Raw genomic sequence first — 18,853 nt, 5'->3', positions numbered from 1 at the left:
GTGAGGCTTCTATGCGATTCATTGTGAGACACCCTTCTTTCCCCCTTGCAATGAACCTTGACAAAAGCCTCATATCTAGTCCCATGTCCACATTTATTAATAGCTTATAGAAATTCTTCTTGGGGACTATCTTTTTTGGTAGAGAGCCTATTCAGTAGCCTCTCTAGCTTTCTTCATTTCCATATTACACATGCATGCACACATGACTCTACAGTTGTTGACATTAAGATGATCCTCCACCGTCTAGGTAGTTTGCTACCCTCTCTCTCTATCATATATTGCCATAGATAGTAGCCTACTCTATATGCTCCTTTGTCTTATCTTTTACGCATGCATGCATCTCCTTTTTAAAAATGCCACGACCATTCTTGTGAATATCTAACTAACTACAATAGCACTTAAGCCTGCAAGTTTCATCCAAATCACACTTGAAATCATGTATAGAATCCTTTTTATGTGCTATATGCCACGACCATTCTTGTACTAACTACAATAGCACTTAAGCCTGCAAGTTTCACCCAAATCACACCTGAAATCATGTTTAGAATCTTTTTTATGTGCTATATGTGGACTTGGAGTTAAGAATTATATGTACTATGTGTGTCTGTGTAGGCTGAGGCTTCTCTTTTTAATCCTATTGCAATGCCAAGGAGTAAAAATTGCATAGCATGTTTGTGATATAACCAAATCCAAATCTCTTTTTAATCCTATTGCCATGCCAAGGAACATGGAGACCTATCGGTACATAATAAACGATCATGGGAGCACATATTTTATCATTAAAATTAAATCGGCAGTATGGAGACTTAATGATGACCACACGTTTTATGAAAGATATCGTTTTCTGAAAAAATGTTAAGAAACAAAATTAACGCATGGGCTCGAGAGATGGTGGGACTGTGAACATGACCTTGAGAGACTCCGTGCTTAGGCATTATAACCGTAGGATTTGTCTCTCCTCACGTTTCTGAGAGCGCAGCAAGCTACACTGTAGACGATGATGAGGAACACCAGCACGACGACGTTGACGATGGCGACCTTGCGCCAGTCTTGCTTCACGTTTTGAAGAACCCCCGCCTTGCAAGAGTTGCAGGCGTAGCACAGCTGGGAGGCATCATCACTCCAAGCTTGGCAATCTGCGTCTGCGCCCTCATTGGTTGCGATTATGGTCCAGTTGGTAGAGGTTACGAAGGTGAAATTGCAAGCGGTGGGAGGTTTGCAGCATCCGGACTGCATGATCATCAACATTGAAAATTAAGTATACGCTTTAATTCTGAGCAAAGCAAGCGGTCAATAGAAAACTATATTATGAACTATGATCAAATGCGCCCCTTAATTTGAGAGCAATATCCATGAATCCGATGGCCTTCTTGCATACCTGGATGGCGGAGAGGTCGGCGCTAGAGAAGGCGGCGCTGGTGGTGTAGTCGTCGTCGAGGCGGCTGCAGAGCTTGGAGTCGGCCAGGCAGCTCTTGATCTTGTCCCAGTTGCTGGCCTTGTTCACCTGCTTCTGCAGCCAGCTAGAGTAGCTGCCCAGGTGGAATTCTTTGAATCCTTTGCCGGAGACGGCGTCGCCGGCGCCCTCGTTGGTCACCACGAAGGCGAACACCGTGAAGCACAGCAACAACACAATGAGGAGCAGCATCACCGCGGAATAAACCCACATCACCCACGTGACGCGGCAGCAGGAGCCCACCAGCCCCGCCAGAGATACCAGCAGTAAGAACAGGCCGATGATGATGACCGGCCATTGCAGGAAGCGCATGCAGTCTGTGCTGTGCTTGGTTGCAAGCCATATGCCGGCACCTAATATGGGGATGGAGAGAAGGGCGGTAATCTGCTTTGATTCAATCAAACTGATCACTGCACCTGCTATAAGCTAGCTAAGTGCGCCGGATCGATCACAGATGGAGCTGAATTTGCAGAGGTGATCTCCAAGAGCTAGAGGAGCTGTAACGTACGTAGAGTTCAAGCAGAGATTGTATGTGTGGGTGTGGGTGCGGAGGTGGAGGGATGCAAAGGCTAGTCAAACAACCACACTTAAAAAGCTGATGAGTGTTATGTGAGAGAGAGAGAGAGAGAGAGAGAGAGAGAGAGAGAGTCCAACGTCTGTACAATGTAGGACCTTGTATCGTTGACGATGTCAATTCCAATTCTCACACTTTCAAAATTTCAAAATTCGAGTTGTGCTTTCCTACACGCCTCAATTTTTTAACGATGAAGGTTGGGCATTCTCTCGCTTGCCCCAAGGAAATGGGTTTTCCTATAGTGAAGCACTAAGAACAAGAATAAGGAATGGGTAGTCTATGCCATTGAGGTAGAAAATGATACTTGACCCAATTTCTTAAGTAATTTTTGAAAAGCTTTGTGCTCTATTAATCTCACTACAATAGTATCACTATCACAGCATACCAAGGCTTTTTATGAGACACTTTGCAAAAGATAGCGTGCTTTGAAGGAAAATTTGATGGGCCACCTCACTAAAGCCTCGATTCTTGTTGAAGTTTTGCTAATAGTGACACTTTAGCTAGGCTTCAAATATTGTGGCACTAGAGTCGCAAGGTAACGAATCAGCCCCCAACTCTTGTGTGACGCATTAGCAATGCTTGACCCAATTTCTTAAGTAATTTTTGAAAAGCTTTGTGCTGTATTAATCTCAACAAAACATCGCTGAAGGAAGTTGTCCTCACCGGAATGAAGGCACATGAAAATGATCATACCATGCTTGACCCAGAACTGGCACTTCAAAGGGTTTGGTGATATCAGATATAATCGGCAAACGTTCAAACACCTTCCTCAAACAGTTCAAATGATCTTCCCATTGAGAATGTGCACATAAATCATCAATAAACACTGTAAGATTCCTCCCCAGCCCCTCAAGATGTCCAATATCTTCCCTTGTAATCAATTCCCTCTTTAGAATAATAAAAGATCTTGTTTCTACCTATTTTGGCTTAGAGAGAGAAAATATTCTAGAGAGAGATTATTCAGATTTTAGATATTTTTTGGATGGAAAAATATATCTTCTTATTAAAATAAATTCCCCCGAAACAGAAGTTCAAAAAGATTTTCAAAAGGTGCATTAGAAATAAATTATAATCTGTTCAAAAGGCCTTATCCTAAGGGTCCAGATTTTTTGAAAATTTTAAATTAAGGTTCTGAGGGGCCAATCACATTCATCCAAATGTATGGAGGAGATAAATTGAAGAAATAAGTAATCAAATTGTTAGAATTAAACTTTTCATATTGTTTCTCTTTTAAAAGTGAAATTTGATTAGTTTAGAATGCTTTAAACCATTTGGGATAATTTTTAAGTAACTTGAGGATAGAAAAAAAATTAAAAAATGGTCAGCCATACAAAGGAGGTTATGGCAAAATTTTCTTAAATTTTGTGAAATAAGTTTTATCTTTTATTATTCAAAAAGAGTAATCCCCACCATTTGTGTATTCTAAAAGTGTTATTTTCATTCTAGGCATAGAAAATTGCATAGTAGAAATATTTTTATTATAAAAGTGTTATTTTCATTCAAATTTAAATTCTATGCATAGAAAGATGCATATTGGTTATTTTTTTATTATAAAAGAGTGATTTTCATTAGATTTAAATTCTATGCATAGAAAGATGCATATTGGTTATTTTTTATTATAAAAGAGTGATTTTCATTAGATTTAAATTCTATGCATAGAAAGATGCATATTGGTTATTTTTTTATTATAAAAGAGTGATTTTCATTAGATTTAAATTCTATGCATATAGAAAGATGCATATTGGTTATTTTTTTATTATAAAAGAGTGATTTTCATTAGATTTAAATTCTATGCATAGAAAGATGCATATTGGTTATTTTTTTAGTATAAAAGAGTGATTTTCGTTAGATTTAAATTCTTTGCATAGAAAGATGCATATTGGAAATAAATTTTTTAATTATAAAAGTGTTACTTTCATCAATAATGATTTTTATGCATAAAATGATGCATACAAGAAGTTTTTTATTATAAAAGTATTACTTTCACCAATATTGATTTTTATGCATAAAATGATGCATAAAAGATTTTTTTTATTATAAAAGTGTTACTTTCACCAATATTGATTTTTATGCATAAAATGATGCATAAAAGAATTTTTTTATTATAAAAGTGTTACTTTCACCAATATTGATTTTTTTGCATAAAATGATGCATAAGAGAATTTTTTTTATTATAAAAGTGTTACTTTCATCAAAATTGATATTTTTACATAAATAGATGCATAATAGGATTTTATTTTATATAAAAGTGTTATGTCCATAGAAGTTGGGTTTTATGCATAAATAGATACATACTGAATTTTTATATCAAAATAAGAGTTCTCTTTAATCCTATGTTTAAATCCCATGAATATTGGTAAATGAATAAGTAAATACTCTGTGAAAAAAAATTCTACCGTTTCATATTCTCTAGGATGGTAATGAGAAGATTTTCGAAAAACTATCGAAGTCGAAATTTTAGATAAATGATTAATTTATTCATAGCAATTCATGATTAGTTTTATATTCAATTAAGCAAAATACTCAATGAATGAAATTCAGTAAAGTAGTAATTGAAATATTACCCTTCGGGAAAGATAGTTCAAGGAGAACCTTTCCAGACTCAAACATTGAATCAGACTATGACCAAGACTTAATCTCCTTCATCAGTTTCAAGAAAAGATGATGTGACCAAGAACCTTTCCAAACACAAACCCTGAATCAGACTATGACCAAGACTTAATCTCCTTCGTCAGTTTCAAGAAAAGACGATGTGACCAGTTCAAGAAAATTTCACTCAAATCACCCACCGAATCTGAAATCAAGTTAAGTCCCTTGATTCTGATCTGAGGATCAAGGTTACAGAATTCAAGAAATTCTATTGGAATTTTAGACGTGTGATCTAGAAATATTGGGATACGGATTTAAGATATACTCATTGTATTTAAAAGAAAATCAAAACTCAAAACTTGCATAGAAACTGTGTTTTCTTAAAGGACTGTCTTACGCCAGAACGCTGGAGGGAGCATTTGGTATATGTGTTTTTCTAAGGGAAGTTCAGTTGCAATAGCACGCAGGGGGAGTGCTCAAAGGACAGCTCACGCGACAAAGCCTGCCCAGGTCTAGACCACTGTATGGTGAAAAATGGTGTGCTTCCAGTGTACGATGGGCAAGGGCCAAGGAAGTGGTCCCTGAGTGAAGTGCCAGGACACCTAAGGAGGATCCTGGAGGGTTTTGACCAGGCTATGCACGGGCTCGTGGTGCTTAGGACACCCATGCATATGTCGTGGAAGATATATATATGTATTATGGATGAGAAAATTATTGTAATCTGTTACTGGATCTCGTTGCTGACCTTCTGGTCTCAACGCAGAGTCCAGAGTGATACATGTTTTTGAGAAACAAGGATTGAATGAAAATTTTGAGTTATGACATTTGTAACCACTAATTGTTTGTCAATGGATTGTTTTATAAGTTAAAGTTTAAAGAGGAGTATGTGCCTATCTGTATTCTAAAGCAAAAGTTAAGAAAGGCATTCAATTATGGGTGGGTGAGTACTTGTGTGGTGGAATCGTCCCCGTTTTTTCGGGCATGGGAAATTTTCCTGGTTTTGGTTTTCGGAATGACCACCAGCTTAGTCTCGTGGCTAGACACTCGAGGCGGAGCCCCCGAGTGGGAAACCATGCCCCAACCCACAGACAGAGAATCCACGCCCACGTAACCAGAAAGCAAATGGCAAGAGGTAAGTTTTATTGCTCCTCTCTCTCTCTCTCTCTCTCTCTCTCTCTCTCTCTCTCTCTCTCCAGGGAGTTCATCATCTACACCAATTGTTGGTTCTCCATTTGGAACTCTAGAGAGGTGGTCGGCCAACACATGTTTTCCCTTTCTTACTGTGACAGTAAAGTCAAATTCCAAGAACAATAGTAGCCAATATGTGATTCTTCCTGTGGTGCAAGGTTTATTGACCAGCTATAGCAAAGCTTGATAGTCCACAAAAAATATGAATTTGTTAGCCAAGGGATAATGTCGGTATTTCTTGACTGCATAGACCATGCTGGCCAATCCTTCTCTTTCGGTAGTGGTGTAGTTCACCTCTGCATCATTCAATTGACGACTAGCAAAGCAAACTAGATAGTCTAGCTTGAATTCACCACGTTGGGCTAGCACGTAACCAATGGCAAAATTTGACGCATCGATGTGTATGTGGAATATAAGATCCCAATTGGGGGGTTGCAAAATGGGTGCACTTGTCAAGGATTTCTTCAGACGATCATAAGCCTCTTGACACTCCTTGGTCCACTCAAAGACAATGAGCACTTTATACAAGGGTCTGGCTATCTCCGCATAAAATATGATGAAGCATCGATAATAACCCACATGACCCATAAACCTTTACACACCTTTGTAGTTGGTGGGCGGTGGTAGTTCCAAGATCAACTTGACCTTGCTATCATCAGTGGATATGCCATTTTTTAAGACTATGTGTCCTAGTATCATACCATGCTTGACCCAGAACTGGCACTTCAAAGGGTTTAGTGATATCCGATATAATCGGCAAACGTTCAAAAACACCTTCCTCAAACAGTTCAAATGATCTTCCCATTGAGAATGTGCACATAAATCATCAATAAACACTTCCAACCACTTTTGCAAGTAGTCCTTAAAAGCGGTGCACACATCAATCTTTGAAAGGTTACCGGGGCATTTGTAAGACCGAAACGGCATAACCTTGTAAGCAAATGTTCCCCACATAGTATTGAAGGCAGTCTTATGTTGGTCTTTTGGTGTTATGGACACCTGATTGTACCCTGAAAACCCATCCAAGAAGCTGTATGCTTCCAGCCACTCTTTCCAAGACATGTTCGGTATACGGCAATGGGGGTAATGGTCCTTTCGAGTGGCTGCATTTACTTTCTTTAAGATCGACACATACTCTCAATTTTCCATTCTTTTTAGGCACTATCACAATGGGTGATAACCAATCCATATGTTCGATCTCGTAGATAAAGTTAGCAGCAATGAGCTAATCAATTTCCTCTTTTACAATTGCTGCATACTTTGGATTCATCTGGTATATGGTTTTTGCCTGTGGGTAGGCCGTGATCCTTCCATAATTGGAATCGTATGTTGTACCACCTCGGGTGGTACCCCTTGAAAATTTCCTTATAGTTCTAGGCAAAACAATCCTTGTATTCCTTGAGAAGAGCAATAAGCTCTACTTCGTCTGCAGAGGTCAAATCTTTGGTGGCAATATATACAGATCTTGCTTCTTCCCCTGATTCCGTAATATCAACCTCCTTGACTTCTATCGGGCCATCGTATGATGTCGACAGCCCTTCCTCTCTTAACCTAGTGGATGTTTAATAGGGCCACTCTTCAATCATTAATTGTATAGTTCTTGAAATGGTTAGGCATTGAGAGTACATCCGTTTTGTCTTGATTGTCTTTTTTTGTTTCTTCCATGATTTTCTTGGCCTCACATTTTGCCTTTGCTAAAGCTTTGTTGCAATTTTTGTGTCCTGTTTTTCTAAGTTTGGGTGTATTGGTTTTCTTTAAGGGTGTCTTTCTCTAGATTCCTCCCTTCCAATGATATTTTACTTTTGCTACCTTAGTTGCTTGTCGTGCCTTCTCTTTTATTGCCTCCTTTTGTGCTTCCTTACTCTGCTGGGCCTAGGCTCAGCTTTATAAATTTGTTGGTATTTTTCAACTAGGGCCTTGGCATCTTCTAACTTCCTTATTTCTTCGTCAACATTAGGATATTCACCAACCCCCCTTAGGGTTGTTGGTTTTTCTCCTGTTTTCCCCGGTCTAACCATTCCAGATTAATCCCTTGACCCCCCTCTTCCTTTGATTGTGTGGATCCCTTTTCCTAATTCTTCACTCTTCTCCTACGACCAGATTTGGAAATAGTAGCATCCGTCCGGTTCCTCCCTTTGTCACCTAACTGATCTTGAGCTCGTGTTAAGACATTGATCGGTGTGATCTTCCCAGACTGTACACTAATGGTGTATGAATGGTGGCCTGATTAGGAGTGGAAGCTGAACCGCTTGCTTGATAGGGACAATCTTTAATCAGATGATCAATTCCACACTTAGTGCAAGTGAGCACTGGCATGTCATTGGGTGTGGTCACTACTTGTTGTGGTTGGTGTGTATGAGTCATATTCTTATTTGGGCATTCGGCTACTCGATGTGGCCCACCACAACCATAGCATTGTAAAGGTCCTCGTCTCAAGTTTGAGTGGATTTCCTTGCCCTTCCGCTGTACCGTGGCCTGAAACACAGGTATTGGCTTGTTATTCTATAGGACAAATACTCTGGCATGACATCACCCATATCCTCATAGTATTCCCCACTAAATTCTAGTTCTCGTACCAGTTCAATATCTTCTGATGGCTCTTCAATCACTACTTGATTGATCTTGGCCTGTGGTGGTTGTGGCAGTAGAATTGGTGGTGGCAAGGGCAAAGCGTCTTGTACCCGGAACATCCCCTTAGGTAAGTAAGAAAGGTTGGGTTGTACAGCAGTGTTGTACAGCAGTGGCAGTGGTTTTCACACGTGGTGCCGACAAAGCCATTAGGGCTCTATTTGTTTGTAGTTATGCTATATTTTGAAACCTTGGAAATCTACACGATGATGTGTCATGATTGCCCAATTTTACTCTGTGCACAATACAGAAATGGTCTTGCCCGTAATTGCGGACATTCAGTGGTGGTATGGTTTAGTCTGCACATGGAGCACCACACCGATTCCCTTCGGGGGATAAAGGTGACTATGCCCATGGCCCAACATCTCTCTTCCTTCCCTTACCTTTAATTTTCCCAATATAGCATTGCTGAGCTCATCCACAGTCATATGTCCGACTTGTTTGCTTCGAGTTCCAATTTCTTGATGACTTGAGACACGCGAAGTCATGGTTGCTGCCGATGTTCTAACATCCTCAGGTTGTGGCAATTCTAACATGTTATCTTCATATTCGATTGCCAATTTGCAACATGCATCAAGGGTAGCTGGCCGGGCTAGTACCAAGTAATCATGCATTTTATGGTCCCTAACCCCTCTCCTGAAACAAGGCAACAATTGATCGTCGGTCAATCTTCTCGAATTTTGCATCTTGAATTCAAGCGTTTCAGGCGAGAAACACAGTCTCTCATAAACTCATCTTCCTTCTATTTGATGTTATGTAGTTGGGGCCACAGGGCTCCACCTATCACCACTACGTGCAAAGCTAGGCACAAAAATATTTTTTAACCTAGTGAAGTTAACCTTGTCCTCAGGCTTAAGGGTTCTGAACCACTAATGAGCTTATCCTTCTAAGGTCACAAAAAAGCATGGTCCACAGGTTTCACATGTAGATTCAAAAATCTCTACATGGTGAATAGGATCTCCATCCCCAGAGAATTTTTGAACAAGTTTTGAGATGATATGGGGCTTCATTTGTGAAGGTCAAGGTTCTAAAGTAGAACCCAACTCCCTAACCATCCCCCTACCCATCTCAGCAGCAATATTTAACAAGTATGTCCTTGTGGCTCCATTAAGGTCCATGGTTGGATCGTTCCCCCCTTCCTAGACCTCGTCTCCTACCCATATTGGCTCTTCTTGGTATCTCAGGTTTGTAGACTTGTCCGATTGTGGTATCCTGGTGGGATTCCCCAATAGTAGCTTCCACGTGTCTTTGTGTAATTAAGAGCTCCATATCTAGTAGGAATGTAGGGTGATTGATCATTAGCTCTATGTCCTTCTTGGTATAGAGCTGGTCCTCAACTTCTACAACCAAGTTGGCTATATTACCCTCTTCTTCTCTGGTTGTAACCCCTTCCTCCATTCTGGGTTCCTCATTGATGGAGTAGTTATGGGGGCACAAAAATGCTCATGGGTGCAACTATGGGGGTAGGTGGGACAACCAAGTAGTAGAAATTGTTTGTCAACAATACCTCTCAATAACCCTGGCAGGGTGTAGCACAGGAGCAGATAGGATTTTGGTTGCTATGGAGAGTTGGAAACATGGCATGAATACTGCAATGTGAATGACCAAGATCCACTTATTCATGCCTTTTTTCTACAGTTAATGGAGAAAAATACGAGCCACAAGAATGTTGTTGGATGTAGCTGAGGGGGCTAGGGGAATCTCACTGGGTTGGGGGCAAAGGGCAGCTAAGGGAGGGGCAAAGGGCAAAGGGCACTGTGGCAAGGAGAGTTGGAAACACGGCACGAATACTACAATCCAAACCACCAAGATCCACCTATTTGCACCGTTTTTTTTTGAGAAAATTACTGGGACATAAGAATGCTGCTAGATATAGCTGAGGGGGCTGGGCACAGAGCTCAAGGGGCTGGGGAAAAAGGGCAGGTCAGGGGGATGGGGGCAAAAAGCGCTCAATGGCAACGGGCAGGTCAATGCCAATGGGCAGCTTGGAGGTGAAATTATTTCTCCCAGATTTACTAGATATTTATAGTGTTGTGAGGCCACATGGCAATGGTACAGACACCACATTGCCACGCCATGTACTTGCACCCTACGATTTGCACGTGTGAAATAGCCCACACGTGGGAACCCACATGTCGATGTGTGGTCACGTGTGAGTGACATGTGTGTGGCCGCTACACATGTGAATACACGTGTACATTTATGCTCCCACGTGTGGATGCACGTGGCATCATACAATTTGGTTTTCCATATGCCACATGTCTTATTCTCCTAGTTCTATAAATAGGTGGGGATTATTAAAGAAAAATTATTTACCCGTATGTGGAAAGACCAAGCGCACCGACTTATTTGCTCTCTCTTTTATTCTTTGCACCTACACCAGCTACTATTGGTCTTCAAACTACCACCAGGACCAGTTTGGTCACTCTCCTATTGCTCTTCAAACTACCACCAGGACCACTTTGATTGCTATCCTATTGGTCTTCACCTACATCAGCCTACTACTGGTCTCATTAGAATCACGGCGTGATATATATATATACTAGAGGCAATGAAATTTCTCCTTGTTATGCTAAACCACATATTCAAGAGGGAACTCTACACATTCACCTAATGGATGAGCAATGAAACACAACAGTCGTGGGGTACTTACCAATGCTTTGAGCTCATGTCTCTTGAAGCCTCCAAGCTTGCATATATGCTCAAAAATCCAATCTCCACCTCCTCACTGTCACCATGGAGTTGCTCACACCATCACATAGCCCAATCACACTATCTCTCACTCTCTCATACAAGCATAAACACACAAACATGAGAGAGGCACAATGCTAGAATGATCTCACTTCTCACTCTCTCACAAGTACAAAGGAAGAGCTCTCAATAGCACAAAGGGGATTGTGTCCTTTAATTATGAGAAAATACCTTATATACAATTGGCCCTTATTCACACTTGGGCACCCAAAACTTACTAACTAGGCCTTGGGTGGCCAATGTCTCATAATGTACAACCTTTATAGTGCCTTTATATAACACTTATTAATGTCCTCAATTGAAAATCATGGTGTTAATCCAAATGGGATTAACATTCCCCCTTTCCTGAAGTAGGTTATGTCCTCAGAACTTGTTACCGATGTCTGAAGATGGGCGATAGAATTTGCGGTGGCGAGACTGGAGTTTCCTGAGTGTGCGCCGGAATGCCGAATGGGACTTCCAGAACCCAATGTCGATCATGTCTTCAAATGTTATGTGCATATATCCTGGCAAACATCTTAGACGATGGTAATATATCCTTATACCTCTGTCTCTTGGCCCTTGGTTCATGTCAAACTGTAGATGTTGAGCCTTGTAGCCATCATAAGGTTCTCTAGGTTGATCTATCAGAACCACTAATAACTTCATGAACCAAACACTCGCTACAATTGGTATATTGATCGAACTAAGTAGTTGTCTTTGTGCCTGAATATTGGCAAATGTTGCTGGGTTAAATATTGAAAAATTGTAGCAGATATGAGAATCCCTCTCTTTTGCTGCTTGAAAACTCCAGCGGTGTCCACCTCCTCTTGAGGATAGGCATGTATAGTGGATCCACTCGTAATGCTGTCGGTGCACTCATGTAAATGCTCCTGTATTCAGTGACTGTTAGAAATTCCTTTCTCCATGAAGGTTGCACTCCAAAATCCTACAGTTGTGGGGCCTCTTCATTTGTGCGTATGGTAGTGTATCCACCTGTGGTGTGCACTCGATGTTTCCTCCTCCATCTTCTGTAATAACTGACCATAAATGTGACCAGGCAAATTTCCAACAAGTCTGAGAGATGGGGGTTTGCCAGCTTCATGTGTTTTGCCACATTGGACCATAATGTTCCTTCTCCAGTCGATGGTAGTAATTCCTGTAATTATGGATGACTGGCCCGGAGAGGCTACGGCACATAATGTTGCCAAGTGGGGATGACCACAGAATATGCCTCTCGGAGAATCTTGCTTGTAGGATTGAACAGGGTAATATGCATCAGGGCATTGAACATAAGCTCTGGCTTTAACAGTGGATTGCCTTGTTATATGAATTATTGTTCATATTTTGCAGTTGTCATGGAATCCAAAACATTACTGTTAGCGTAAGATGTAATATTATCAACTAGAGGCAGATTACGTCCCTCCTCAGGTTGCCTTGGTGGAGATGGAACAGGTGCCAATATCTCCTCGACGGCGAGAGTGCTAGTGGGAAATTCTAATTCTGGTGGGGAGAAGGAAGAGTAGATGCATCTACCTTGTGAAGAAGTAGTAGGAGGTGTGCTTGGATAGGTATCAAGAAGCCTACTGGCGATATTAGTATACACAGGGTAGGTGTTTTTGAAAAAAGAAGATAGATCCTCATCCTCACGGTGACCTAAACTAGGGGGTGGGTGGAAAGGTTTGAATTTCACGGATTTCTTTGTTATCCACATCTGGGTAATTTATGTGAGTTGCATCAAAATTATTGCTTACGGTAGCAAGCATAGCTTCTAAATGCTTATGGATATTAATTAGTATATAGCTTAAGGATGCCCACTGATATAAGGTAGACCCACAAAGATTTAAATGCTGGTGGGTATTATATACTTCTAACCACCCGTGACTAATTACCCATTGATAAGTATTAGCCACAACCTCGTAGTTAGCTGGTGTTTCTGGTATGTCATATGGAACAAACAAGTCAAGTTTGTCGACCACCCTGTTGTCCAGAATTTCTGAATTTTGTAGGACGCGACACCAACTACGGAGGTTAAAACTATTGGATGCAAAGGATAAAAGAAGATATCTTGTGGGTTAGTTAATATCAGATCCCCCCTCAAATTGCCCATAATGATGGTTGGCTCAACATCGCGCTCGGTATTTTGTTTAATAAGGGTTAATTCTCCTAAACCTATATCTTCAGCTAAGTTAATGTAATATTGAAGTCATGAGAGTGTTAGTGTAGACAAAAATACGGTAAGAGTTTGAGAAGGGGCCCGAGGAGTTACTGGAAATTGTCCTAATTCCGAGGCGTGCTCAAGGAGGGTACGTAAGTCATTTGTGGGCTCCTGTCTTTGACTCCTTTCCTGTGTGACTAGTTGGTAGGCTAGTTCTTGCATGCGGATATTAGCATTGTTGAGCTCTATAGAAATGGTTGTTTCTTTGATCATCCATTCAGCATCGAGTGCTTCAAATCTTCTTGTTGCCACTTCTTATGCTCTTCTGGCAGTAGCTTCTCTTTGATTGGTGTCAGTAATTTGAACTACCTGTTGTGTTGCCAATCTGTGTGCATCCTGTAATTGGTTTTCTAGTCGTGATATTGTTTCTTGGCTTCTTTGTATCACTGTTTGGTTCGTGATGATTATTTCATTGAGAGCTTTTAGCTTTTCTGCATGTGCTTTGTTAACCTACTTTTCTCATAATGGTCTAATGAACTGTGTAAATTGTCCATGTCTATGGTTGCAAATGTGTATCCCTCATCATATGAGGAGTGGGAGGCAGTTCAGTGCATCATTGGAATTATGAATGTGGTTCACGCACACATTGGTTGGCTACAGTATGAGGGAAGGAGCAACAAAAGCCTTGTAGATACAAGAATCTTTTTCTATGATCATTTCTACCATCTGCTAAACAAAAAACACAATCGTGGCCACTTTCAAGAGCTACCTTTGCAAGTTGAGTGGAACTACATGGATTGGCCTATCCCAGACCCCTCAGTGTAATGGAGTCAGCAAAGAGCAAGCTCTTCAAGGATATGCAACGCTCCCTACGAGGAAGTATTCCAACTCGTGTAGTAAAAATTATTGTTTACCTAACCAATTATTGTCTTTGTGGAACTTTTTAGCTTATTTCAGGTGAAGATAGCGAGAACCATGCTTGTCTGCAAAGATTTGGACACATTCCTCTTAGCAAGACTTCTTGATGAAGGATGGCCGAGTAAAGTTTTCGACGATATACATTGTAACATTGCACTGGAGAGAGTAGTTATGAGATACATGATTGTAACTCAGACTTTTATCTTGTCCTTCTGATATAGCAGGTCCCATTACATCAATGGAGAGTTGGTACCAATGGATCAGGAAGCCGCAAGTGTAATGGACGACAAAGTCATAGACATTGAAGTGTTTGATGAAGCGTCAACACTGGTGACAATTATTTCTATATGAGGAAAATGTAATTTACAATAGCTATGGAAGGATATTGTCGAAGAATCCTTGCAAGACACGCTGGAACACTTTATTTATACATGTAAGAATAGTCCAATCAGCCATGGTGAAGTAAGTGGTGATAAAGACTAGACCAAGGCTAAAGGGAAATCAAAGACCACAAGCAAGGCAAAGTCACCAAAAATAACCAAATTCAAGGGTGAACCATGTATTGTGCATATGAGGATCCCAATTGGGATCTCATACTTCCTATAAAGCTAGAGAGATTTCACATTTTTACTTTACATGCGAAAATTAGAATAGTGGACAAGCTATTAAGCTGCATCTTGACTATGCTCATTCCATTTTGCCATTACAGCTATTGAATACATGTTTAGAGCAATGTGAGATTCTACTCTCTAACATGGGCTTTCATGGTGGACATGTGCAACTTAAAAAGGATGACAGGAAATTAGGTACCACTGGTGATGTTCTGGCAGATGTGTAAATGGGAGGAGCCAAAGCTAGGAGGTTCTTGTCAAACTATGAAAACAAACAAGTTACAACAGTATGGGAATGTTGGAAATCTCTATGCGAGCACACAACTAACCAAGCTAGTGATCCAAGGATGACAAATATTCGTATGAGGATCTAGATAAAGCTTAATAATTTTATAAAACTCTTATGCAAAAAAAAAGACTAAAGGCGATTACGCAGGTCAATTTGAAATAGCAATCAAGACACTTGTGGAAACAATTGTCTGCTAGGAGAACAAGGACATAACCTTCTACCTAGTAAGACTTTTTGCTTCATGTAATTCGTACATTTACTAATTAATATGATATAAAATGATTATTAATATGTTTTTTTATATGTAAAGCATATTTTTTGTTTGCACATGGCCCATACTTTGTGAGGAACCAAGGGTCTCTTACTACATGGAATACTCAAGGCATGGGAAAATCACACTATGCTGCATGTATCAACTATTTTTGTACAACTCAACATGGTAGCGGAAAAGAAAAAAACAAATGTAGTACAAGAGATTTTCAACACATTCTTCCAAAGGCAAATGTAACAATACAATGAAATTCTTAAAAAATCAGGTTAGTTTATACAACACAAAAACAATCATTGTTATTAGCATCAATATATTATAAACACTTATCATGCTAAATAAAGCGTTTCTTTATGAAGGATGGTGATTGAGAAGGAGAAAAAGTCAAAGTGACACAAATTGTAATACGAATTGTTCTCAATATAAGTAACAAAAGACTTCTAAAAAGAGACTCCTCTCCTTTTTGGGGTTTTCTTTGGGCAGTTGTTTGCCCTCATCTTAGGATAACTGTTTAGCCTCATGTTCTTTGGGTAGTTTTCCTCTATACCTTAATAGCTTTTGGATTGATAACCTCCAAAAGCATGGGTGTTCAAATCAGGAACCACCTTTGCATAGCCGCATAACACAAAAAATACCCCGCCCTCAATGCGCACAACCCTGGTGCATATCTAAAAATATGTATAGCTTCTTGCTTCTCTATTAGAATTATCATTTTTGCATGTTGTTGTATCCTTCCATATCTTAAGTAGATAGAACCTTTAAGGGCATCAATTGAATGTGTGGATCATCTGAATATTTTGAATGGTAAATGATCAACACGCCTGAAGGTATCCTTGAAATATAGTGGCTGAGGGCTGTCTCTGCCAAAAAAAGTTCATTTACCTCCACCTCATCCGAGGAATACATCTTTATCTACTATCTCAAGCTATAAACAGAAAAAATTTACTTTACAACAATACAAATATTAAAAAATGTTATGAATTTATTATTATATGTATTGTTTTTGTTCTCATCATCAACGTTGCCTATCCTCCCATAAGTCAATTGAACCTTGTAGAGGCATCTCTCCTTCTAAGCATGGAATCCTTGGATGCTCCCTTCCCATATGAGAGATTCCCATGCTTTCTTGAATAGCCAAAAATTATTCTTCTATGGGAAGAGTGCTTTCTTGTTCTTCAAACTTTCTTATACACATTTCTATAGCCTTAGGTGCACGGACGAAATTGTCACTGTGGCTACTTCTCTATCAAGCATTGAAAATTCATCAGTGGCATTTGGATCTAAAAGATTTGATGCAACTTGGCATCCATCTGCTATTACACCAAGACAATAGTCCTCCCTTATATTCAAGAGCTTATGGATATCTATTTGTACAGACCTTCTATTGTCCTTTAGTGGAAACAATGGTAAGCATGGGAGAAGGATATCCTTATCTGAATACTCTATAGAAACATTCTTTTCTTATGGAAGAATTAAACTTGCTTTAAAATTTACAGCATCAAAATCCTTGCTCATTCTTTCTTCGTGCTCTTTATCCATAACCATTTCTACATCATGCATTTATTCTTCATTTTGAATGTCCCCTAGAAATGCTACAGGCTAGACACTAGAACTATGAAGACTGCTCTTTTCAGCATCCTCAATTCTTGATTTTGCATGAAGATAGAAAAGAAAAGCCACATGATGCTGAAGAAACCTGCATTTCTTACTATATAATCTGTAATGCGCCATAGTGACTTTCACATAGTCAAGAAGTATGTCATATTTTTTCTGCAATCTGGCCTTCTCTGAAGATGTATGTGACAACATGCTAAGATGATCAAACCTCACACCTTCAGATAGAATGGCAGTGTCATCTTTCAATGCAAAGAAAGCTTGCATTTTCTCTTCATAATACTCCTTGAAGTGTTCAATCACTAAACTAATTTCAAATCTTTCATTGAAGCATTCCCTATAGCACTCAAACAAATCTTGTGCACCTGCACAATCAGTAGCAAGTAAAAAAGTCTCTCTATTGGTGTTTCCTCTGTCACAGGAACACCTTCATCACTTGAACCCATCTCTATGTAGTAAACCTTGAATCCGGCCAACAGCACCTCTAAAGAACCCTACAAGGTTGTAGCTTATGAGCACACAATAACAGCAAGGACTTCAATAGCTAAGGAGAGTGTTGGTAAAATGACATGATTACCGCAATCCAATTGATCAGGATCCCCCTATTCACGTTGTTTTCCATTGATGGAGTAGTTGTGGGGGCACAAAAATGCTCCTGGGTGCAACTATAGGGGTAGGTGGGACAACCAAGTAGAAAGTTTCCATCAACAATACCTTTAAATAACCTTAGCACGGTGTAGCACAAGAGAAGATAGGATTTCGGTTGCTAAGGAGAGTTGGAAACAAGGCACGAATACTACAATCTGAACGTCCATCTGAACGTCCAGGATCCGCCTATTCATGCCATTTTTCTACAGTTAATGGAGAAAAAATACGAGACATAAGAATGTTGTTGGATGTAGATGAGGAGGCTAGGGGCATCTAGATGAGAAGAGGGCAAAGGGCAGCGTGGCAACAAGGAGAGTTGGAAACACAGGGCGAATACTACAATCCAAACCACCTATTCGTGCAGTTTTTTTGCAATTGATTGAGAAAAATTATGGGACACAAGAATGCTACTGGATGTAGCTAAGGGGGCTGGGCACAGCTTAGAGGGCTAGGGGGGAAACGGCATCTCACGGGGATGGGTAAAAAGGGCATCTCAGTGGCAATGGGCAGCTTGGAGGTGAAAATGTTTTTCCCAAATTTACCAGATATTTATAGCATCGTGAGGCCAAATGGCAATGGTACTGACACCACATGGCCATGCCATTTACATGCACCTGCGATTCGCATGTGTGAAATAGCCCACACATGGGAACCCACATGTCGACGTGGGGTCACACGTGTGTGGCCACCGCATGTGTGAATACACGTGTACATTTATGATCCCACGTGTGGATGTATGTGGTGTCATACAATTTGGTTTTTCGTACAAATAGGCGGGGATTATTTTTAAAAAAAATATCTTTACCCGTATGTGGAAAGACCAAGCGCACTGACTTGTTTGCTCTCTGTTTTATTGTTTGCACAGGTCTACACCAGCTACTATTGGTCTTCAAACTACCACCAGGACTAGTTTGGTTGCTCTCCTATTGGTCTTCAAACTACCACTAGGACCACTTTGATTGCTATCCTTTTGGTCTTCACCTACATCATCTACTACTGGTCTCATTAGTATCACGATGTGATATATATATACGAGAGGCAGCGGAATTTCTCCTACGTGGCGTTTCTCCTTCATGCCACAAGTATGCTTACCTCCTCTCGAATTTGTTTGTTGTGTGTAATAAGTGTTGTTAGAAGAGATTATTAAGCACTTGTTCTTTGTTTTACTATTTGCACCTACACCAG

At 40.1% G+C, this 18,853-nt stretch overlaps 1 protein-coding gene across 1 annotated transcript; it reads right to left on the bottom strand.

The window, feature by feature from the left end:
• Nucleotides 1-840: 840 nt before the first annotated feature.
• LOC147638212 (tetraspanin-8-like) lies at nucleotides 841-17,642 on the bottom strand. The gene is made up of 4 exons (XM_086798754.1): nucleotides 17,598-17,642; nucleotides 17,386-17,514; nucleotides 1,379-1,837; nucleotides 841-1,230 (listed from the first exon to the last, which is right to left on the bottom strand). Exons 1-4 carry the CDS (start codon nucleotides 17,640-17,642, stop codon nucleotides 928-930), a joined length of 936 nt encoding a protein of 311 aa, XP_086654880.1. The 3' UTR covers nucleotides 841-927.
• Nucleotides 17,643-18,853: the final 1,211 nt, after the last annotated feature.

Source organism: Cibotium barometz, chromosome 5, assembly GCF_041138505.1.
Source record: "Cibotium barometz isolate CiBa-2024 chromosome 5, ASM4113850v1, whole genome shotgun sequence".
Taxonomy (NCBI): Eukaryota; Viridiplantae; Streptophyta; class Polypodiopsida; order Cyatheales; family Cibotiaceae; genus Cibotium; species Cibotium barometz.
This window is presented reverse-complemented; position numbering and strand designations above follow the sequence as displayed.

Bases quoted from the DNA above. Each gene is read 5' to 3' on its own strand.
- LOC147638212 (XM_086798754.1), bottom strand. From the start codon at position 17,642: ATGGAAAACAACGTGAATAGGGGGATCCTGATCAATTGGATTGCG. The intron at 1,838-17,385 runs GTGCACAAGATT...GAATCAAAGCAG, and splicing joins ACTTGCTACTGATTGTGCAG to ATTACCGCCCTTCTCTCCAT. The intron at 1,231-1,378 runs GTATGCAAGAAG...ATGATCATGCAG, and splicing joins CCGACCTCTCCGCCATCCAG to TCCGGATGCTGCAAACCTCC.